Genomic DNA, 25,235 nt, shown 5'->3' on the forward strand with positions numbered 1-25,235 from the left:
TGCTGTTGTAGCCAAAAAAAGTACAGGGGCCTGGCTTATGTATGTTAGTTGATATTATTGATCCATATACTCTATAAGTGTTTATATGTCTGTTAGTTCTGTACATTCTTGGTTGATTGACTCGGTATTTGAATCTTGATACATCGCTTGTGTACATATCTAAATGGGAGTACACATTATGATGCATGTGACATTTGAGTTGGACATGAAGTGTTCCAAATATTCGAATTCACCTTAAACTGGATTCTAGTTTCTGAATTTGAGTACCGGCATTTGTAAACCATATTCATATATGACAGTGGAATACATCTTTGTCGTCCTTTTGAAGATATATAAAAACACATAGAATGATTTATAAAGATTCATATAGGAATACAAAATGGATTCGAATTTAGTTGCCAGGGTAAACGTGGATGCTTATTGTCCCAAAATTCGAAAGAAGCAGCAAAATGTCCACTCCCACGTCGGCTGCCCGAAGCCAAGTGTTTGGGAGATGGAAATTACTGTCTACCCATTACACGGACAATCCATCGGCCCGATTTCCACTGCTCTAAATAGGGGTAGGTTAGTAACTTCAATTAGACGTGACACGACCGCCTCTGAGCCCATTCCGACAGGGTGGGCGTCAAACATGGGCGGCAAAACTCATTTGATTCAAGCTCGTCCGAAAGACCTCTGTTTCTCCCTCCATTCCCCATTCATACACGGTGGGCGGCAAAACAAACTCGACTCAGCCGAAATCGATGTAGGCAAATATTTTCAATAGGGGCAGGTTTGTAACTTCACTCAGACGTGACACAACCGCCCTACCTGTCAGCCCCGTTCATACACCGTGGGCACCAACCATGGGCGCCAACCACCCTCTCCTCGCCCGAAATCGCTCTGGGCAAATATTGGCGAGATGTGAGATTACCGTCCTATCCCCAACCGACGAGACGTCCAAATTTTAAACGGGGGCTAAGTTCGTAACTTTCCCATATTTCAGACAGGCGTGTCCCAAAAACATGGTTCCCCGTACCTCTCCCTCCATTTTCCCATTCATACACCGTCCGCGCTAGAACACCCCATCCCCACACCAGCCTCCTTCCGCCACCCCATCCATCGCCGCCGTCCTCCACCACATCCATCGCCACCATCCTCCACCATGCCGGAGCGCCTACCAAGACCGCGTCGTCCACTGCTAGAGATGGACGTTTCTCATCCAAGGCGATGGACCAATAGCCTTGCATCGCGTCCTCTCGCTTCATCGGCGTCGTCGTCCTCTTTGCCGGGACCGCTCACACGACCTTCTCTTCCACCGCAACGGGACTTATCCCCCGATGCACCCGTCTACCGTCGCAGATCTGCTTCAACGCCACCGACAGCCATCGCACCCCCGATGCCTACACGGCGCCGCAAGAAAGGTGGTACTTCATGTCTCGTCAACTTTTTGATCTCAACCAGAAAATAGATCTTAACTTGGTTACTCTACTTTCTTTTCAGCTCTTAGAAATTAGTTCTTAGTTCGAAGCAAACAATGGATGCTAAATATCATTTCTCCGGTTTGCAGCTTCAAATCTGCCATGGCACAACCATAATACGGTTTAATTGATCATGCTTAGGGTTTAATTGATCATGTTGGTTCCGTGGTGGTTTCTTTAATAGAAATCGGAGGGGAAACCCTCTTTTGCTAAAAAAATATGCTGAGAGTTTCCCCCTTTTATGATCACTATACGATCAGAATACATGCTTCGTGTCATAATAACACTGCTCCACCCATCAAGCTACACAAGCTTAGTTGTTCAAATACGAATCTGGTATTATTAAAACAGAGTTGTTTAATTGGTTAGCTAAATGTTCCTAAATTAGGTTTGAAAATGCATGTTCGCCGCTCGGGTGTGTATCTCTACAGAGTGCCCACGGTGGGCCGGCCCACCCTGGGATTTTGGGTCGTCCCAGGCCCCGATTCCCCTCTGTTCTGCTGCGCGCTTCCGATCTCTACTCGCCCCCAGCCGCCTGCCTCGCCGGCGGCTTGCCGTCCCCGGACGGCATGACTCTAGGAGGAGACGTCGGACTAACAGGAGGCCAGGAGCCGCTCGCCCAACAGCGTCACCGCTGCCCGGGCGCGCCGCCGTGCCTACCTTCCTAGTCCGTTCAGGGCTCAGGCGTGCAGCACCCACCAAGCCAACCCGATTTATCCTGAGATACGTCCTCAACACTCAGCAGCCACTCCTCATCACCCATTTTCTAATTGATTCATTACTCATTAGGCAGGACTGTCATTAGGGCTTGTTGTGTGCTCAGTGCTACCTACACTTAATGGTTCAGATGTATTTCGGTAATCTTTAGTACCTCTAAAGTTCACAGGGTTTTCAAAATTCCGGTCGTCGGAACAGAAACTAGTCATTTTGGATTGTTGGTCGTAGTGACATTGACCCAGATTACTACTGCAAGCCAGGTTTGTTGACAATTTTACTTGTCTTTCTTACTCATTCGATATAATATCCAATTATTCACGTCGATTAGTTGCAAACAATGCTAGACAAACTTCTTCATTCAGATTTTGGACAGTCTCTTACTGCAGTTACAATTCTGCATACTTGTCCTAGTAAGCTCACAAGTAAATGATTGATTCACTACATCTATGCTTGCCTTGTCATATTTGTTGTCAATATTCTTTAGGGTGGACCACCCTGTTTCTAAATACTGGAACCGTAGACATGAGTGAATAGTATTTCTCTATGTGATCTCTTCCATAATGTGTGGGTAACGAACACTGCATTGTATAGAAAGAAAGTGTCATTTCCAGCTTTTACATAGGTTTCGATCTTTTACATGGAATACAATTGTGACAGCCTGGTTTTTGCCCTTTCTTATTTGCTTGAAATTTCATTTGAAAGTTTTTGAAACTTGGAGTTTCTGAATCTTTTCATCTGGACTTAAACACTTGGGCATCCTTGGCTTTCACCCAAGTGTTCAATTCTCTCCCAAACCATCACTTCGCTTCTGATCCACCACAAAATAACCTTTGGAATATTTTTCTTAAATGAAAAATATTCATTTTCTCTCAAAAACCCTAAGCCAGATCTGTTTGCTTCAAGGCAACCCTAATTTTTATGGCTCAGAAAATTCTAAGATAATTCACAAATATTCTAGGGACCCTAGGGCACCTCCCTGAGCAAAAATATTTCATCACTTTTTGGAATATTTTTGCTACAGAAAATCTTTTCTGTTCTGGACAGAAATGGTGGTTTCTATAGCAACTACCATTTTACTTGCTCCATTTGACCTGAACTTTCTTGTGCATCTTTACCTTAGTAACTTATAACTAGCCTCCAAAGCACAGCCCCAAACTCCCAGCCATTTGACCACAGTAACATCACAAAGTTACTGACCAGAAACTTACGTGGCTTGTAAAATCTTCTCTACTGCACCTGGATCCAAACCAAACCGTGGTAAACTTCAAAACTACCATGAACAACATGCCAGACATGATTTTTGGACGAAGGCTGGCCTGAGGAGAGAGTTCGCGCGGTGACCACGCGTGTCCATGATGCCAGGCATGCGTGTCGACGCGCTCTGGGTGACGCCGAGCGCTCTGTTCGAGCGTGCTCGCTTCCCCCGCCTGCCCAACCATGCCAAGCCCCGCACACCATCATCGTCTCGACGTCCTTAACTCCTCCCTGGCACTCGCCGACGCCGGAGCTCGCTGCAGCGAGCACGGGCAAGGTCCGGCCAGCCCAACAGTGCGGAGCGCACTGTGCTCGTCGCCATCCCCTTGATCCTGTGCTCGTCTCCGCTCGCCCACAGTGGCCGCGTGACCTCCGTTGCCTTCTCCCCCTCTCACTGACGCCGCTCGTCGCCGGGCGCCGTGGACAGGTGTTCACCGGCGGAGCCCGAAGCACCCTCGCCACTCGCCTATAAATAGAGCCAAACCCAGCCTCCTCGAGCACCATCCAGCACTCACACACACCCCACGATCGAGTAGGAAGCCGTAGCCCGGCCGGGCAGGCCTCGGGCCGCCGTCCCCGAGCTCGAGCTCGCCGGCGATCCCCTCTGGTCGCCGCGGTAGCTCCAGCCCCTCCCAAGCCTGGGCGACCCCTCCAAGGCCTCCGCCTCTCTCCGGTGAGGCCATCTCGCCCACTTGGAGCCTCTGGAGTGACCTCTGCTCACCGTCTTCCTCAACTCCGGCGACCTCCACGTTCTGCCTCCGCTTGCGAGCTAGTTTCCGACGCCATCCGACCACCCCTAGCCACGCTACGGGTACGGGCAGGTGCGCCATCGTCCCCTCTCTCAATCACTTCCTCTTGTTTGGGCCAAGGAGCCCTCGTCGCCGGCGAGAGCTCAGGCGAAGCCGCGGCCCTCTCTGTTTCTCTCTCCCTCTTCCCCCACCTGACTAGCGGGGCCCGCTAGTCAGCCACTCAGTACACGCGCGAAGCGGTACGAGTGGTGGCACCCCTGGGCTTTACGCCTTCGACACCCCCCCCCGCCCCAGCTGTTTCTTTTTATTCAAATTCATTTATATTCTAGAGAGCTTCAAACAATTTTAACTTTTAAACCATAAGTCCAAATGAGATGATTCTTTTTGCATTGTGTTCTTTGAAAGGAAATCTACCAGCTCACCAAAGATGAGATTTTTCTGAGCTGTTTAGACTTTCTGGTGAATTTCAGAAGTGTTCTTGATATTTTCTTTTTGTGTTTAAAATTATTTTCAGAAGGTGAGGCTTCTCTTGAGGATCACCAGGAGGCTTGTGAACCTCATCTGCACTAAGGCAAGCCACAGCAACATTTTTATGATGCCATTTCAATATTTGTGATTTTCTCACTTAAATGAAATGATTAACCCATGCATTTAAATAATTATTGAATTATTTGTATTCTGTTAAGTATTGGTCAGTTGTTATGCTTTATTTACAGAATAGTTGAAACTAGTTTAAGTGGGTAAAGCAAGTTAAAATTTATTTGAGGTGATGTTAGAAATAATTTTGTTATGCATGTTAGTAATTATTTAAAGCTTTGTGTTTGCATTCTTAAATTGATAAAAATTTGTTAGAAAATATTCTGTTAAATACTTGTTTAGTCATATTACTTGTCTTACAGAATGTTTGAACCCAACTTAGTGATAAAGAAATTAAGAGTTGTTGGTAATGATATCTTTTGGTCAAGCATATGAAAAATTTATCGGAGTTACTTTCTTGCGTAGGAAATTAATAAAACTTGTTGCAAAATATTTTGGTTAAGTTGTGAGTCATTTTGAGCAAGTAGAGTAATATGAGTTGTTGACGTTTATGCTTGGTGTGCATATGGATGACGTCGGTCATTTTTATCAATATGTGATGCATGTGTTGTTTTGCATTTCATGGCATGCTATGGCACCGGTCATTTTTAGATTAAAGTTAATCCTGAATATAACTCAACTTGAATATACCGTTGACTGGGTCATGGTGCCGCTGAATCGAGTTTCTTTCCAGTGCAACCACATTTGCCTTGTGGGAAGGCCTTGATTCGGTCCATTGACACGGCCTCTGGTCGGTGCCTCCATCTAGGGAAGATTATGTCGTGTTTGCCCTGGCCCGGTAAGCACACATAATCTTGTGTGCTCGTTAATGAGATTATGGTACCGAGTCCCTGAGTGGGAGTGTTTTGACCACGACGGTGGTCGGGGTGTCTTTGGTAGACACGGGGCCACCCAGGACCAGCCCGTTGGGGATTTGGGTCGGAGTGGCCGGGAGAGTGATGTGGCAATGGAGGGGTTTTGTCGGAATGCCGTTGGTCCACCCGAATGGGAATGTGAGGCCATGGGTTCCGTGGTGTGGGTACAGTGTGCTACCTCTGCAGAGTGTATAATCTATCGATAGCCGAGTCCACGGTCACGGACACCTCGTACTAGGTTCCACCATGAGTCAACGTCTAATAAAAATTGCACACTAAGCTATGAACTTTGCATTTTCAATGGATGGCAGAAAGGCCATCGAGGTATTTGGGACCAAATGATGGTCGTGGTTGTGATCGCCGTAAGGATCACGAGTTGTTCTTGAGAAAGACCACTATGGTGGTGTGTTTGTGGTCCAGAGATGATCACAGTTGGTAAGCTGTCCTGAGGGACGTTCGGGCTTGATCACAGCATGTTGACATATAATGTTGCATTATTAATAATTGGTTAAATATCATGATATTATTTGTCATTATGATTATGCTTGTTGTGAGCTTGCAAGTACATTCAATGTACTGACCTGGCGTGTCATGCCAGATTTCAGGAAAGTCTCGTTGGAAAGGAGCGCTGTTCGAGTCTAGATCGTGTCCACATCAGTGTCCCCGTGATATGGAGCTTCCGCTACGACGTTATTCCGCTGCCACGTAGTTGTTCGAGTCGAGGCCCCTTTATGTTCACTAAATAATGTACATATTGTTCCGCCGCACCGAGTGTGCCGCTTGGCCTCGACCACTGTTGTAATATGAACTCTGTTCCGCTAGCATCAATAAAGCGGTTGTTTTCTGTACCAATATGTTGTGTGTTGCCAGAAGACATGATCTCTGGGCTGGCAATGCAGGGTAAACCGGTCGCTCTGAGCCGGGGTGCCACAACAATCTGCCTACTTGCTTTGTGTCGCGCTACCAACACTCCACCCTTGAAGCTAAACATTACGCCACTCATAATTGCTTAGTTTATTTGTTCAAATACAAATTTCATATGATTCTAATGTTCCTACTTCAGTTTTGAAATGTGTGCCTGCCTATTATAGAGACATAAGGGGTTGTATTTCTGTGTGTGGTCTGGTCAGCACGGTTGGGGAGGTGAACTTTGCATATGCAGGGGTTTATAGGGAGACACTCTCCGAGTTGAATCCGCAATGCATTCCATAGATAATCTGACTACTTTTTATGTTTTCATGAATCTCAGATTCTGAACAGCATCATAATGATTATGAGCTTCCGCGCATGAAAAGAATAAAGCAGAACAATGCCATGGCTGTCAAACTTGGCATTAAGGGATTGAAATCAAGTCTGGATGCAATGCAATGCAAACGCTCTCCACCTACAGATTCATGCTCAGAATATGATCCTAACAGTGATTCTGAGCTAGAGGGAGACCTAAGTCAATGTAGCTCCCTAGTGGAGGAGTCAGAGGAAGATGCCCTATCTTATTCACCCATCAAGGTACTTGCTCTAACTTTCCAAGGTTACATTGCTCGCACATATCTTGCAACTAATGCTTTGCATTGCTTCTACTTTGTTGAACTACCATTAGCTTAGTTTACACATCGTGTATGTGAATACGCCCTGCCTATCCATTTTCAGTACATATTCCATCTGTCATCATACCATATTTATCCATTCAAATGCTGTTCTTGTGTATCACACGTTCAAAAGGAAGAGGGCGATTGCTGATCGTGGAGGAGCAAAAGCAAAGTATTTGGAAAAGGTAGTGGCACCTGATAAATCAAATAGCCCATTAGGTGTAGTTGCAATATCACCTGACCCACAAAATACCCCAACTCTAGCAGACTCTAGCCCTACTACACTGGTCATTTCTGATGCCCCAACTCAGCAGACCCCAACAGCAGCAAACAGTATGATTATGACAGTTGACATTGCACCAGCTGTACGACGCAAAACCCCCATTCCAGCAAAGAGTACACCAAATCCAGTTGCCAAATCCCTTTTCGAACCAGAGAGAGCCCCAATTGCAGCAAATAGGACCCCTGTTCCATTTCTTCCCAGTTTAGAAGACGAAGCTTATGTTGTTGTCAGGAACTTTGTGCGCATCTTTCCTTCATGGAAAGATTATACCGCAGACACAGAACAATTTCCAGTCTTCCTCCGCAACTTACGCGTAAGTAATGTACTGATGTTATTCATGGTCATTACTGCATAAGTTTCTGCTGACAGAAGACACAAGATTTCATTCTTTTAAATAGGCGAGGAGCAAACTGGATTGTGATGACGAGCAAGGGTTGGTTGCGCTTTTCAAGCACTCATTGATGAAGTATCGTTCCTACCTGAGGCAAGCGCACTTCGATGGCAAGCCTCTGAACGAAATTTCTGTAAAGTTTCCGGTGCTACATTTATCCGACGGTGACTGGAATAATCTTGTTACACATTGGTCTCGGCTGCAGCGTAAGGTACTGTCTATGATATCACATCACAATTTGAACTACATTTCTGCATTTACCTTAATGTCCAGTTGTACGAAAACTGTTAGCAGAAGAACATTCGTTCTCAAGGGACCACAGAATCTTGCAACTATACTGCACACTGCATTGCTCTTGTGAGTACCTCTTGCCCTATATGACCATCCTTACTTTCATAGCTGTTTGATTATGTAGCATCACTGCACATGTTAGCCTCGTAATCGTCCATTTGGTGGACATTATAAGATCCGTATGGACTCTTACATAAATTTAGAATCAACCCAATGCTTTTGAAGAGGTTTAGCTCTGCAGTCCTCTTGTAAGGACTGAACGTGGTCTATCACTGTACTTACATTAACAACTACTCCCTCCGTCCCATAATATAAGAACGTTTTGTACAGTACACCAGTGTTCAAAACACTCTTGTATTATGGGAAGAGGGATTGGTTCATTTTGTAGCATTCTGCATCTTATCTCCCTCGCCCACCATTTACTAAAAAAGATCAGATCTATATTTAATCTTACCAACAAGTAGAATACACAGACAATGCCAGTGCAGAAGTGTAGCCCATTGCTCTTGTCAGTACATTTTGTCCTGTAACGCTTGTACTTCCAGGGATTGGTAGTTGATTATGTAGCATCTTATCTTCATTATCCTCTATCCCTTCCAGTATTATCATATCTATAATTACGCTCTACAAAATGTAGAGTACAGGCAATGCTTATGAAGAAGATTATGTGCTGAAATTCTTGAGTTATCCTTCCCTTTACATGGAGAAGGGCATTATAAAGCCGGTGTTAACTGTTAATGTAAGTCAGTCCTTCTAAAGCCTTTATCCTCAACTGCTATTTAATTTGCTCATACTCCCTATCGTTTACTGTTGTTTAGTTTGCCGTTTCTACCAAAATGCATGTTCGTAAGAACCGTAAGTTCTAAGTTTTACTTGTAAAACCAAATTCCTTATTCATACCATGCACATTACTTAATACTCCCTATATGTATGCTTGTTTTTGTGGATCTATAATCCAGTGTGTGGTGAAGCTGCCCACGTTTGCACCTTGTCATCTCCTGTTTTATCTTACTGATGTGGCTGATGATATGAACAACATGCCATGCACATTATCCAAAATAGATACAATGATTTTCTTTGCCCTTCATCTATGCTTGTTATGTTGACATGGTAATCCAGTAGTGTGGTGAAGCTCCCCGCATTATGAACAATGCCAAATTATGCTATTGATATTTTAAACTTACTCTTTATTTTCTAATTTGAAATTGGATAGAATTGACAGAACAGTTATCATCTTTGTTTATACACGTGCAAAACCTGTCATCTCTCTGCTTTGTTTCAGGGTGATATGCCTAATGGCATGCACAAGTCAGCTGAAGGCTGTGAGACAAACCCAACATATATTGCAGCAAATAAGGCAAAACATCTTGAAGATAGCGAGACAACCCCAAAGTCTTGTCTTGATGCAGTGTTCAAGTTACTTGAGACTAACAGTCAGACAAGCTCACAGAATTCGTTGTCTGAATCAGTTCGACTTCTTCAGTCCCAAGTTCTAGCAGAAAGGCATTCTGCAACTCAACTTCGACTTGAAGTCCTATCTCTAAGAAAGATTGTGGAGAACACCAATGAGAACCTCATCGCTAAACAGCTACACCTGGAAGCTATGACCGACATGCTAGGCCGGTCTCACAGTCTTGCTCAGCAGCTTGCGCAGTAGTTCCCCCGCAAGGCTAACCTTTCCTGAACTGTCTTGGAAGTGGTCTCGGTTCGGTATTATTTTGTTACGCTGCAATGGTGCCCAGTTTTTGTAATCTGCTTCTTCGTTGCACTTTATGATCACTGGTGGCGAACTTCGATGCCCAGTGGATGTAATATACCTTAAATCCTTTATTGTATAGTGTAGGTTTATTCTTAGTTACTATGCCGTAATTTCTTTATTGTATAGAGTAGATTTGGTCTTAATTCCTACTAGTTACTGCCATCATTCGCTACCTGAAAAAAAATCAGATGTAGTCGAATGGACCGAAACATTCGACTCTAACGAGCTAGGTTTTTAGCGGGCCACAATTGGGCCGGCCTGCGTCTTTCTTGGGCCCGAATGATTGGGGCCTTCACACATTGCGCCAGGCCCAAACTTACACCGGCCTATATTTTAGTTGGGCCTTTTGTCGACCCAGCGCTTAGTTTGGCCCAGGTAGCGTTGGGCCATTAACAGGCTGAATATTGTACTGGCCTGTTACGGCCGAGATGAAACCACGGGCCTTTAGCAGGCCAAAATGCATGTTGGGCCTCAATTTTCACTAGTCGTCGACGGGCCTTCAGCAGGCCGAAATGTAGACCGGGCCGTATTGGGCCCAGTTAGCTCACGGGCCGTTACCAGGCTGAAACATATCTCGGGCCTTAGTTGGCCCACTGATATCATGGGCCATTAAGAGGCCGAAAGCTTAGCACAGGCATCAACGGGCCGAATTACGCGACAGGCCTTTAACAGGCCCAAAGTCACGTTGGGCTTAACTGTTGCCACCTTTAGCACGGGCCGTTAGTGGGCCCGATGTCCCGTCGGACCATATATGGCCCATGGGTAGCACGGGCCATTCCCAGGACGAAAGTCACACCGGGCTGAAATGGGCCCATGTCTACATCAGGCCTCTAACAGGCCGAAAGTCACTGGGCTGTAGTTGGGCCCAAATATTCGGCGAACAATTAACGGGACAGATCTGGCTTTGGGCCGCAAATGGGCCCAAATATTGGGCAAACAATTAACGGGCCAGATTTGGCTTCGGGCCATAAATGGGCCCAAATATTGGGCGAACAATTAACGGGCCAGATCTGGCTTCGGGCCGTAAATGGGCCTTTATTAAGCAGGCCGTTATTGGGCTGGCCCACTAGTACCTGATTAAGTTCTATGGGCCTTTGACTGGGCCAGCCTTTTTAACCTATATGGGCCTCTGTTGGGCCCAGCCACATGTCGACGTATCATAGGCATGTCTCCTCCAATGGACGGGCGACATCTGGCCCACTTACGAGCTGACAGGTGTTCCCTTCGGCCAATCAGAATTTTACACGTGGAAATTTCCCATTGGTCAGGGCTGTTAACGAGTTACCGGATCCAAAATCTGACCCGATAGCTTAACGGCGTTCCGCTACGGTGGATGCCACGTGTTGGTCACCCTTGACAAAAGCACTTCTGTGACGCGCGATTTATCGTCATGGAAGTGGACACTTCCGTGATGATAATTTTGGCAATGTCATGGAACACTTCTACGACAGCACAGGTATGACTATCTTGATTCTGTCATAAATTTGTCATGGGTGTACATGCATGACAAAAAACGCGACCTACTGTGACAAACACGTATCATCATGGAAGTGTATTTTTTTTGTAGTGCACGTTTACGTTTTCGGTAAGTGAAAGCGTAAACCTGTGCGATCTCTTTCCAGTATACGTTTTCCTTGTTCGGAAGCGAATTCCTTTTATACTGCGGCTGAAAATACGTTTCCCTCTGCAGAAAGCGTATTTCCCCTCAAAGGCGTTTTCTATTTTCTCATTCAGGGGCCTGTTTGTAGAAATCTTTTTACAGATTGGTCCTTGAACTTCGTCGGGCTATAACTTTTTGCTCGAGACTCCGATTGAGGTGAATCCAACGCCCACATCTTCGTCTCTTCGAGCCCGAACTTTTGGAATCATTTTCACTATGGTTTGACATACTGGAAATGACCATTTTCCCTTTCCCCTAATCAGCCCCCTTCGAGAGAGAACCTTTTCTGGTGATTCCTTCCGCGATCTTTCTGCACTTCTTCCCGGAGCCTTCTTCATCCCCAGGCAAGCCACAACCACCATTTGCATGATAGCCATGCATTAGCATTGGTTTTCAACTTGAATCTTTAATAACTGTCTGCTTGTTTTGCTACTGCTGTCGTTATTTCGGTTACGCTTATAGATCCGTGGTTACTGTCATGCTATGTTTTCTTGCACTCTGTTATCATGTTCTACCTGCTAGTATTACTTTCATATTGGCCATGCTTGATAGTAGTACATATTGTGTTGGTCATGTTCTTCGGTGCATGACTGTCGTCGGTTACCGAGTACCGTTGATATGCATTGTTCCTTTGATGTTAGTTGGTTAAGTGTTTACTCGGTAATGTTATTGATGTGTTCTTGCATGGTATTTATTGTCGATGCTAGTGGTCATGTTATGCTATGAGTAGTGTTTTACTTGTGATACTCATGCTCGTCATTATGTCATGCTCATTTGGATATGATTCATTGTTGATATGGTTGATAGTTATGTTGCACCCCATGCTTATGTTGATATCATGCTCATGCATTGTAGTTGCATCATGTTATTTTATCATGGCTCAACATATTGCATTCAAGTTTAACCGGATTAAATTGAACTTGAACAACTGTTGGCTGAGTCATGGTGTCACCATATCGAGCTGACCAGTGCAACCACATTTTCCTTTTATGGGGAGGTCCTAACTAGGTCTATTGTCATGCCTCTCGCCGGTGCCTCCAACGAGGGAAGGTTATGCGCAGGCGCTACCTTGGACGGGTAGGACGGCATAAGCCCTGTGTGCTCATTGTTGTGATTGGTATACCATTGTCCCTGTGTGGGACCATTTTTGTTTTGCCACGATGGTGGTCGTTGATGCCTTTGGTAGGCACGGGGGCCACCCATGACTTAGCCCAAAGGGGAGTTGGTCGGAGTGGCCGGGAGAGTATCATGGCAGTAGGACGGTTTTGTCGGAACGCCGTTGGTCCACCCGAATGGGAGTGCACGGCCATGGGTTCCGTGGTGTGGGTACAGTGTGCTAACCTCTGCAGAGTGTGTGTTAAATCTATCGATAGCCGCGCCTGCGGATAAGGGCCCAGTTCATAGTTGGTCACACTGTGGGTCAACAGTAATAATAATAATAATGTGCTTAATAACAACCCTGGTTCAATGATGAGAAAGAGGTTGATTGTGATCGTGAGATGATCACCGTGGTATCAAGGACACCGAGTGGTTGGATATTTGTGGTATTATGCGAGAGTCAAGGGTAAAGGTCAAGCTCCTTGTGGTCATGTAATGATTACTACGGTATTGTAGTACCATGCTTGATTGGATCCTGAGATGATCATGTGATGTCCGTAACGGTAAGTTTGTGCACGTGATGGCTACGAGGTAACCCGAGCAGAGTAAGTTGGTACATGGTAGCGTCATCATGTTGCATACTAGTATCATGTTCATGCCATGCTCGTATTTTTCTAGCTGTATCATCTTACTCATGCTATGTTGTTCTGATAGTATCATGTTAATCCTTGTTAACCTGTAATTGCCATGCTGATGTCTGTCTTGATTGCTTTGGTTGCTGTGAGATTGCAAGTACATTCAATGTACTGACCTAGCGTGTCATGCCAGTTTGCAGGTCATGCCGGATTCGATTGCTTGTTTGTCGTGGATTCCTTGTTTGCGAACTAGGATAAGCGTTCCAGCCAGAGTCCCTGCGGAGTGGAGTTCACCACCGCCGTCGTTGTTCCGTTGCTAGAGTTATTTCGCTGCTTCGTGTTGTTCTGCTGCCCAGTGCAAGATCGGCAACACCGTCATCTTGAGTATATTCGGAGTCGGAGCGATAGCTTCTCTCAGAGTAGCTGTCGGAGTCGGAACCGGATACCCATTCACCAATATGAGCTTGATGTCTTCGTCTTGTGTAGCTCTTTGATGACTTGTCCTTCCTTTCCGAATCCTTGCTTCTGTGAGAGGGTCTTCGTTCATAACGATCATCTCTACTCCTTCTCTCTCTTGGTGGTGATTCCTCTCTTTTACTTCTCATTTTAGGTGAGTCTTCTCTTCTTTTGTAGGGAGTCGTACACTCACTAGAGTAGTGTCCGGGTCTTCCACAATTATAGCAATTGCGATCACGACTAGAAGATCTTTTGTCATTGTAGGACCTTGACTTGGAACTTCTCTCTTTGCTTCTACTCTTGTAGAACTTATTGAAGTTCTTCACCATTAGCTCAATTCTTCATTGAAGGCTTGTTTCTAACTTGATGTTGTAGGAGCATCACATGTAGCTTTGTAAGCACCACTAGACTTGTTGTGAAGCTCTTCTTTGTCCTTGAGTGACATCTCATGAGCAACAATTCTACCAATGACTTCTGTTAGCTTGAGATCTTTGTAATTGGGCATCATTTGGATCAAGGTGCACACGGTATCATATTTTCCATCCAAGGCTCTTAGGATCTTCTTCATGATGAATCTGTCGGTCATCTCTTCACTTCCTAAGTCGGCAATCTCATTTGTGTTGAGAGCAAGCCTAGAATACATTTCAGTGACTCCTTCACCATCCTTCATTTTGAACTTGTCAAGTTGACTTTGAAGCACATCCAATCTGGATTCCTTGACGGACTTGGTACCTTCGTGCATATCAACCAAAGTATCCCAAATTTCCTTTGCATTCTCAAGGTGGTTGATTTTGTTGAATTCTTCGGCGCACAATCCGTTGAAGAGGATATCGCAAGCTTGAGCATTGTATTGCAACATCTTCAATTCTTCCGCGGTTGCTTCATGATTCGGTTCTCTTCCATATTCGACGAATTCACCTTGCAAACCAATACACACAATAGCCCAAACAGCGGGGTTATGTCCAAGAATATGCATTTTCATCTTATGCTTCCAACTAGCAAAATTAGTACCACCAAAGTAAGGACCTCTACGGTGGTAATTTCCCTCGCTAGACGCCATACTCTCCTATGTTGTGAAACCAAGGCTATGATCACCAAAGCTATGGAAATCAAGGCAAATGGAGACCAAAGCTCTGATACCACTTGTAGGATCAAAAGTAGGTCTAGAGGGGGGTGATTAGACTACTTGACCAAATAAAAATCTAGCCTTTTCCCAATTTTAAGTCTTGGCAGATTTTAGCAACTTAGCACAAGTGAAGCAATCAACCTACACATGCAAGAGTATGGCAGCGGAAAGTAAAACATTGCATATGAAGGTAAAGGGAAGGGTTTGGAGAAGGCAAACGCAATGTAGACACGGAGATTTTTGGCGTGGTTCCGATAAGTGCTGCTATCGTACGCCCACGTTGATGGAGACTTCAACCCACGAAGGGTAACGGTTGCACGAGTCCACGGAGGGCTCCACCCACGAAGGGTCCATGAAGAAGCAACCTTGTCTATCCCACCATGGCCATCGCCCACGAAGGACTTGTCTCACTTGGGTAGATCTTCACAAAGTAGGCGATCTCCTTGACCTTACAAACTCGTTGGTTCAACTCCGCAATCTTGTCGGAGGCTCCCAAGTGACACCTAACCAATCTAGGAGACACCACTCTCCAAAAGGTAATAGATGGTGTGATGATGATGAAATCCTTGCTCTTGTGCTTCAAATGGTAGTCTCTCCAACACTCAACTCTCTCACACAGATTTGGCTATGGTGGAAAGATGATTTGAGTGGAAAGCAACTTGGGGAAGGCTAGAGATCAAGGTTCTTGTGGTTGGATTGGAATGTCTTGGTCTCAACACATGAGTAGGTGGTTCTCTCTCAGAAAATGAGTAGTGGAAGTGTAGGCACGTTCTGATGGCTCTCTTTTGAATAGAGAAGGGGGTGGAGGGGTATATATAGCCTCCACACAAAATCTAACCGTTACACACATTTGACCCAACTCGGTCAGACCGAATAGGTGAACTCGATGAGACCGATTCAGTTCAAAATGTGAACGTTAGTATTCTCCGTGGGACCCACATGATCAACTCGGTGGGACCGATGCGCTAGGGTTAGGCCAAAACCTCATCTCGGTGTGACCGATCGCATGAACTCGGTGGGACCGATTTCAGCAATAAGCAAACAGAGAGTTGGTCAGGCAAACTTGGTGGGGCCGATCGCTCATTTCGGTAAGACCAAAACGTTATGAAAGGGGAACAGAGAGTTTGCATTGCGAACTCGATGGGACCGATCGCTCATTTCGGTGAGGCTAAAACGTTACGAAGGGGAAACAGAGAGTTTGCATTGCGAACTCGGTGGGACTGGTCGCTCTTTTCGGTGAGACCGAAACGTTACGAAGGGAAACAGAGAGTTTGCAATCCCATCTCGGTGAGACCAAAATCCCTATCGGTGAGACCGAACTGATTAGGGTTTCTGGCTATGGCTATGTCGAAGGAACTCGGTGGCGCAGGATAGATCAAATCGGCGGGGCCGAGTTTGACTTTAAGTTTAGGACATATTTGGATTTGAGAAAGTGGTTGAGGGCTTTGGAGCATATCACTAAGTATTTTGAGCAAGTAGATCATTAAGCAACACCTCATCCCCTTTTAATAGTATTGGCTTTTCCTATGGACTCAATGTGATCTTGGATCACTAAAATAGAAATGAAGAGTCTTGAGATTTTGCCAATATTTGTCCTTAGCATTTTGTGCGGTCCACATCTCTAGTCTGTACCATGCCAATCATTGAACTTTCTGAAATATTTAACTTGAATGGTTATTAGTTCAATGAGCTATATGTTGTTATGAATTACCAAAACCACCCAGGGATTAGTTACCCTTTGAGTTACACGTAGTGCAAACAACATACCAAGATGGGTGTCTAGGATTGCATGACATTTCAGTAACGTAGACGAGGCTTGGGATTTTTCATATTTTTATAGAGGGATGACATGTTATGGTAATTCATGATAATTGAAAAATCTTGATGAGTCTCTTGGACACAAAGAATTGAAACAAGCAATGGATTGTGAGTTCACGACCTTGATGAAACATAAAACATGGCACCTGGTACCTCCAAAAGTAGGTTATGATATCGTTAAATGTAATGGGTGTACTAGATCAAGAATAAGTTTGATGGTACTATTGACAAGTATAAAATATGTCTTGTCATTAAAGGGTTTAAACAATGATATGATATGGATTGTTTTGTAAAAAATAAGCATGCACACCTTCAGTCAAGTTGTAAAAGCTGCAAGCATAAGAGTTGTTCTAGTTGCTGTAGTTTCCAGAGGATGATGCCTTAAGCAGGTAGATGTGCAGAACTCGTCTCCATGGTGGTATGCAGAAATCTATTTGTGCCAACCACAAGGTCATGATAATTCTAAAGTTCTACATTATGTCTACAAGCTTGATAAAGCCTTATATGGTGTCAAACAAGCACCCAGAGCTTGGTATTGAAAACTCAGACAAAGTTTCAGGAAATTGGTTTCATTGCTTTGAAATCATACACTGCACTATTTATTTTCAAGAAATCTACAATAACATTGGTTGTGATCATTTATGTTGATCATATTATTGTTACCAACTTTTCACAAGATGTTATTTTAGCCTTACTCACGGATCTCAACGCTGAATTTGCTCTCAAAGATTGCAAGATTTGCATTATTTTTGGGGCATTGTAGTAAGAAAGAGAAAAGTTAATCCACTTCTAACCCAAAACAAATATGCCAATCAAATTTTGTAGAAAACAAACATGCACACATGCAAATCATGGCCTACTCCACCCTTGGTTATTGAAAAACTTTTGGCCCATGTTGGTTACCCTCTTAGTGACGAGGGTTCTACAAGATACATGAGTACAGTAGGCGATCTTCAGTCTTAAACTCTCACGCCTAGCTCTTCTAGCCAGGAGATGAGGGGTCGACCCCCGGCTTCCACACTTTTCCCTCCCTTTTCTCATGTATGTCCTCCCCCACATATGGTTCATGGGCCGTCCCCTGTGCGGGGCTACCCGTTTTTTTTTCATTTCGTTTTTTTCTGTTCTTTTCCCATTCTTTTTTAATACTTTAAATTAATCCAAGATTTCCAAATTTCAAAAATTGTGTGTTTTCAAAAACAATGTTCGATAAATCATAAAAGGTTTGTGAATTCAAAAAATGTTTAGGAAATAAAAAAATCACGGATTCAAAAAAAGTTGGTGGTTTTATAAAACTGTTCACAAGTTATAAAAAAACCACGATTTGGGAAAGAATGGTCGGGAAATAAAATCATGCTCATGATTTTGAAAAACTGATCGTGTATTCAAAACATATTCGGGAATCTAAAACAATGTACATAAAATTTTAGAAATGTTAAAAAAAAATCAGAAAAATCACGAATTTTAAATTTGTTCCCAAATTTTAAAAAGGTGCATCGATTAAACAAATGTTTGTTGATTCAAAAAATGTTCATGAATCCAAAAACTGTTCATGCATTTCAAAAAATGTTTGCAAGCAAAATTAATGTTCGTTTTTTTGAGAAAATCCAAAAATAAAAAAATGTTTGTCGATTAAAAAAACTGTTCACCAATTCAAAAGTCTTTTTTGTCTAGGATTTGATTAGTTGTCGTAAAGTCTTTATATGTCTAGGCGTTGGGAGTAGTTCGTGGTCGATGCGATTTATTTTTAAAGATTTAAAATTCTCTTGTGCAACATAATCACAAGTGTGGCGTGCAGTGGCAAGCTCATAGCTTTGGGATTTACCACGTCGAATGCATTGTGTTCACGTGGACATCGCGACCATCATCAGCGAGGATGGGAAGAAATATAAGTGACAACATACTGAGCCACCATGTTAAAATAGAGGACGCTCATATGTCATGGTATTGAGTCATACTTATTTGGCTAGCGCATACTATTTTTGTCTCCCGTTGCGACGCACGGGCATATTTGCTAGTAGACCTAATGAGCATAATCATATTTTCTTACTACTGATTGTTCATTTTGCTACTTTAACAACATATTATGTACCCCATTTCGAAACATGGAGTACTTCCTTATTCAAGTTCAAATGTGAAGCCGGCCACTACCTCCATTTCGGGTGTGCAGGACGTTTTGGCCAAATTTGTCAATTCAGATATGTTAGGCACAAGGACATTAACTCTACCCAACTTCAGGTCAAAAATTAACTCTACTACCAGAACTCCCTTTGCATGCAGCCAGTGCATTCAAGTTTTCCTTGCCATTTTTTGGCAATGCATGGGAGGAAATAGGAGTGAATTACTCGCATTAAACAACTACATGCTCATATTGGTGGAGGTGCAACGGCTGAAACGCCCAATATACAGCTCCGCGGATGGGGCAACTGAAGCAAACAAAAACGATCAAATCATGCTATTAGTGTGTGCTACTAGTAGTAGTAGTAGTACTTTATGGCATGTCATCAGTGCCACACTCCTCAAAACTGAAAGCCACGGCCTCTCCTCTGTTCCAAGACCTGGCAGGCAGCCAGCCCCTTTCTTCCTCCTGGTTTTACAGCCCTCTCCCATCATCATTTGGAATCGGAATCCTGTTTATGTGTCTGTCGATTGCTTGTTCCTGTGATCTTCCTCCATCCTAGCCTAGCCCCCCTCATCACAGGTCAATAACACCCGGTCATCCTCCAAGTATCTTGTCACCCGGCTCCTGCTTTTCAGGTTCTTGCTTGCAGCACAGCCCCCTATTAATGCTTCCTCCTGTCATTCTCATGCTCAAATCAGCCTTTCTCAGCCCCTTCTGGTTGCCGCCCGCTTGTTTTTGAAGTTGTTCTGATTGGCTCTGTTGATGCAAGAGTTTCATCTTGATTGACTTGAGGTGTTCTTCGCTTGGCTTTTCTTTTCGGTAATCCCTTCCTCGAGCCCTGAATTTAAGCTGGTTCTTGGTGCACGAAAGCAACGTCGATTTAGGAAAAAAGATCTTCCGTCTATAAAATATTTCGTTCTGATCTTTAATTCCCTGCCATGTATAGCAGGGTTGGCGCTAGTTCTTGATTGGTGGGAAAGAAAACGCTCGTATTTATTCCCGGCCAATTTTTGATCAGTTCTTGTTCCAAAGGTCGGCAAGGAATCCCCAACTCCTGCCATCGATTAGCTCCCTATCCGATCAGGCTAGGCAGCGGGCGGGCGATCAGAATAAATGGCGGTCGCCGGCGGCAGCGGCTGCCTGGCCAAGGCGGCGGCGGTGTTGGTGCTGGTTTTGTGCATGGCGCGGTGGTCGGCTGCTGGCATGGGCGTGAACTGGGGCACGCAGCTGAGCCACCCGCTGCCGGCGAGCACGGTGGTGCGGCTGCTCAAGGACAACGGCTTCGACCGGGTGAAGCTGTTCGACGCCGAGGACAGCATCCTGGGCGCGCTCAAGGGGTCGGGGATCCAGGTGATGGTCGGCATCCCCAACGACATGCTCTGGGACCTCGCCGGCAGCACCAAGGCCGCCGAGCGCTGGGTCACGGCCAACGTCTCCAAGCACGTCAACGACGGCGTCGACATAAGGTACATTTGCTTCTGTGTTTTTTTCCTTTTCTTTGCTGTGGTCGAAGAAATATCCCTGGCCGTTTGATAAGAAAATGAACGGCTTCAATGCAGAAATTTTCCTTGTTCAATGCAGAAATTGAATGGCTTCTAATTAAAGGCTCCACTAGTGTGATTTTTCCAGTGGAGTTCATGTGTATCCTGTGTAGTACTACTCCACTCCCTCAAGATTTTACATTTGTACTCTACATCGAAAGGGAACCAAAAAACCTTGTGTGGTAGTCGCCTAAGTTCTGGTCAGTTCGGGTGAGTTGTGCAGTGGGGTCCAGCCACAACTTTGGCACACTACATCACACATTAAGGTTAAGGCGATCCTTTTTATCTTCTCCAGATGTCTGTCTTAAAACAAGTTGTGCAGCAGCTAGCAAGTGTTGCTGTCAAACCAAATCAGAAGCTTCAAAAGATATCGAGTAAAGCTAGCTAGCTAGGCCCCTTCACTTTAACGGGGAAGACCACAGCTCCAAGCAACTGAAATTCTCTTCCGCTCGAATTATTTTTTCCTTTGCAACGAGCAATTGTTTATATTTTAAAAGATTCTAGCTAATTTCTGGATAGCAAAATTTTTTGATTGAAAACAAATGACATGTTTGAATTCGACAGTCCTTTTTATGCTTGCAATGTTCAATGGAAAACATTTTTGTGCTTAAATTTTACTTTTGGAGCACTAGGTAAATCGATTTTCTTAGGGGGCGTGCAAAAAAAATGCACTTCTTCTGGTGAAAACTTCAAAGCATTTTCAAATTTCCACTACTCATGACGGGAGGACTTGCATGTGCCATGCATATAAAAGTTAGGCTTTCCTTCTTTCCTTCTCGTGCACTTCTTTCGCCAAGTGCTTACTTAGAGTGAAAAACGATAACGCTATCTCTTTTGGTGATACTGATTCTGCCACTGCTGTGGGTTTGCCTTGATTGGGTGATCGAGACATGGATCTATCTAACGGCAGTGAACAAAAGCCTAAAGCTCAAAAGAAACCACAGCCTCTCCGAGAGAGAGTTTGACACGTTTGGCAATAGCCTCATTTATCTGCATCTATGCTTTTCAAAGTCATCTTGTCAAAATCCAGCAATCCAGAAAGATCATGCACCATCTCCAATTCTCCATGAATCTGAATTATTACAGCTTTTTCGCGTAGAATTATTGCAGCCTTGTTGCCTGTGAATTTTTTGTGTTCGAGATTATTGGGTTATTCAATTCTGATTTTCCATTATGGAGGTAAATTTCTTTTGTTCAAAGGAAACAAAACTTTCATGGCCGCTCATCGGTCCCAATCCTCTTCTCACGAATATCCGGCTTCATTGCACAAATAATTCTCAAGACATTCTTGTTGTCAACAAAAAATATTCTCAAAACATTCTTTTCGGGGGAAAATGATCATTCTGAAAACTCAGCATCAGGAACCTGTCTGCCAAATAATTCTTAGCACAAATATATAGTGATAATTTTTTGTTTGTGTGTGTGTATTTTTTCATGGTCGGACATGCCATCATATCTGATGCAGATATATATCACAATCATCTCACGTCATATTCCACCTCTAATCACGATGCATTTAGCAGATTGCTCTGAAATTTAAATCACAGGAGCCAATTGTTGCCGTGCCAGTCCTGCTACTGAGTAACAACACTGACGCGATCGGTGACGGGTGCAGGTTGGTGGCCGTCGGGAACGAGCCGTTCCTGCAGACGTTCAACGGCACGTACCTGAACACGACGTTCCCGGCGATGCAGAACATCCAGGCGGCGCTGATGACGGCCGGGCTGGGCAGCCAGGTGAAGGTGACGGTGGCGCTGAACGCCGACGTGTACCAGTCGGCGTCGGGGAAGCCGTCGGACGGCGACTTCCGGGCGGACATCCACGGGCTCATGCTCAACATCGTGCAGTTCCTGGCGTCCAGCGGCGCGCCGTTCGTGGCCAACGTGTACCCGTTCATCAGCCTGTACGCGGACCCCAACTTCCCGCTGGACTACGCCTTCTTCCAGGGCTCCACGTCGCCGGTGGTCGACGGCGGCGTGACGTACCAGAACACCTTCGACGCCAACCACGACACGCTGGTGGCGGCGCTGCGCAGGAACGGGTTCCCCAACGTGACCGTCGTGGTCGGCGAGGTCGGCTGGCCCACGGACGGCGACGCCAACGCCAACCCGGCGTACGCGCAGCGGTTCAACCAGGGCCTCCTGGACCACGTCGCCTCCGGCAAGGGCACGCCGCTCACGCCGGGCGCCCCCGTCGACGCCTACCTCTTCAGCCTCGTCGACGAGGACAGGAAGAGCATCCAGCCGGGCAACTTCGAGCGCCACTGGGGCATCTTCTTCTTCGACGGGAAGCCCAAGTACCAGCTCAGCCTCCGCGGCAATGGCGGCGGCATGCTTGTGCCGGCGAGGGGCGTCGAGTACCTCCAGAGGCGGTGGTGCGTGCTCAAGCCCGACGCCGACCTTGGCGACCAGAAGGTCGGCGACAGCGTCAGCTACGCCTGCGGCAGTGCCGACTGCACCAGCCTCGGGTACAAGACCTCGTGCGGCGGCCTCGACGCCAAGGGCAACGTGTCGTACGCGTTCAACAGCTACTACCAGACCGAGGACCAGGACGACCGAGCCTGCGACTTCCGCGGACTCGCCACCACCACCACCGTCGACCCCTCTACCGGGACGTGCCGGTTCATCGTCGGGATCGCCCCGACCAGCACGGCGACGAGGAACGTCGCGGCCAGGACAGCGGCCGTCTTCTTCGCGCTGTTGCTCGCAGGCGTGTTCTGAATTCAGGATTGTTAGTTTAGTTGTCATCTTTCAGCTTTTCCTTTTTCTTGGCAGAAATAGTAGCTCATCTTGATTGTCAAATAGTCTTCTATGTACTGTCCTTTGTGTGGTTTCCAGACCAGAATACATGGAACATTGGCTGGCCTTCTGATGAACTGTACGACGACGACGAACCTTTTCAGCCCCCACAACTCGAACTCACCATCTCCCTTGCATGCTTCAACATTGCTCTTCTGATTAAGCACAAACTTGAACTGCCTCCTGTCTACACGTAAATCCTTTATAGCAGGCTAGCAGCTGTCTTTGTAACCGATGCCTTTTTCATGGCATGTGTCAAATGAACTGTACACTCCTATAACCCTCCGTATGTACACCACATACTACTTCACCTGGCACGACAGAGGTCAGGGGAGCAACAATTCAACTAGCAAGCAAAGGAACATAACATATGAAAAATAAGCAACATAGGCGTGCATGATCATATACCCAGAAGGTAGCAAAGTTTGTCATAACTACTATGGTGTCATCCTACCACCACATCAAAAAGAGGACGTGATCCTACCACCGTAAGTTTATCATCACCATGAGGGGTTAGTATATATCACCTCATCTAAATATATAGGCCAGCAATAGTTTTCAAGCCCTAGCTACCACAAAAAGTACAACGTTGTCGTTTGTCAGCATCATGCACGTTGTTACCACCACTAGAAACATCGTCTGTCTTCTAGCCTTTTTGGCTCTGTGTGAGCTCTTTTTTATTTTTATTTGGAGACTTCAAGACCTTGTTCGAACCTATTTATTTGTTTAATAAGAGGGCCGTATGCATCGTTCTGATGCAGAGGCCGGGGAGTCCCCCTTTTCGAAAAAGAAAAAAAAAGTGGTGCTTGCCTAGATAGCTCCTAAGCCAGAGCACCCTATGATCTTCCCCCATGCCAACGAACCCAATCCCCTTTGCCTTGTTGACCAGCAGGTGGCTAAGAGCCGCCACCAATGCCTCCTGACTGAAGTCATATTGGTCCATGACGGTGATGTATAGAGAAGGGTGCATGTCGACATGCTTACTCTCCGTAATGGCAGTTGCCACCTCCTTGATGGCCTCAGTCAAGTTGCTTAAGGCGCTCAGCTCCTCGTCCATCAAGCCGCCCATCTTCCTCTTCCTATCAATAGCCTTCTCATTAGGACCATCAAGGACGACGGGCTTTGACTCCTGGGTGTCTGGATACTCAGGCATAGGCGAACCGAGAGGCTCACTGGAGCCTATGGCATGTTTGTCGATAGCCAACCCATAGGAGAATTCTGATGCATCTATGAGTAGTTCTCGATGGGAGTGGTGAGAAACTCAATGTCCTTAGGGTGGTCCTAAGAAAGGAACACAACATAGTTGTGATTGGTATGCCAGAGAAGTTTGCACAAGTGGTATGTGATCTAACCGCGATGTGGCCTTGGTAGTGTTCTAACTCCAACAGGATCATGAAGGTGTCCTGGTCCCATTGTGCGCTGCTAAGGTCTCTGAGCCTAACACTTGGATCCATATGGCTCTCCACTTCCCGATGTAGTTGTAGACCTGTGTCGAGGTGACCTCTTGGCCACATAACTCAAAGACCTATTTTGCAACAGAGCTCAAGTGCACTTCCTTGAATCCCTTTTCAGTCCTCACCCCACTGGTGTGAGCTCACACATCTTGAAGCCTTATGTACAACAGCAGTAGCAGCATTAGGCACCGCCAGCATAAATGTTGGGTGCCTAGCAGGCAAATGGAAGACATCTGAATCCGAAGGCATGTGCTCGTCGATGGAAGCCTGGGAGTCCTCAACATATGATGACAAGAAATTTTGGGACAAGACAATGGTCTGACCAAAGTCTTGGGTGCTCATGTCCTACAAGCATTAGCATCAGTACTAGTTGAACACACTACACCTGGACAGTAAGAAAGACCACTACACATGAAAAGTAAGCATAGTACACATGGATCATGAAGTTCAACACGGTGCACATTGATTGATCTTCAAGCTCAAGGCATACCATGAAGTCCAACACACTACCACACCTACATATTAACCATACTTGCAAACTAACATACTACACATACTCTGATTCACAAGCTAGTACCACATATATCAT

General features: G+C 45.4%; 1 protein-coding gene across 3 annotated transcripts; it reads left to right on the forward strand.

The window, feature by feature from the left end:
- Positions 1 to 19,196: 19,196 nt before the first annotated feature.
- On the forward strand, positions 19,197 to 23,262 carry LOC109778706 (glucan endo-1,3-beta-glucosidase 5). 3 transcript variants are annotated; one of them, XM_073500407.1, is made up of 3 exons: positions 19,197 to 19,672; positions 19,803 to 20,319; positions 22,010 to 23,262. In XM_073500407.1, exons 2-3 carry the CDS (start codon positions 19,967 to 19,969, stop codon positions 23,112 to 23,114), a joined length of 1,458 nt encoding a protein of 485 aa, XP_073356508.1. In that variant the 5' UTR covers positions 19,197 to 19,672; positions 19,803 to 19,966; the 3' UTR covers positions 23,115 to 23,262. The 3 variants fall into 3 exon arrangements, with proteins under 3 accessions (XP_073356508.1, XP_020192856.1, XP_073356509.1); XM_073500408.1 differs by having other exon boundaries at positions 19,241 to 19,672; positions 19,800 to 20,319; XM_020337267.4 differs by having other exon boundaries at positions 19,217 to 20,319.
- The last annotated feature ends 1,973 nt before the right edge of the window (positions 23,263 to 25,235 follow it).

This window comes from Aegilops tauschii, chromosome 5 (assembly GCF_002575655.3).
Source record: "Aegilops tauschii subsp. strangulata cultivar AL8/78 chromosome 5, Aet v6.0, whole genome shotgun sequence".
Classification (NCBI taxonomy): Eukaryota; Viridiplantae; Streptophyta; class Magnoliopsida; order Poales; family Poaceae; genus Aegilops; species Aegilops tauschii.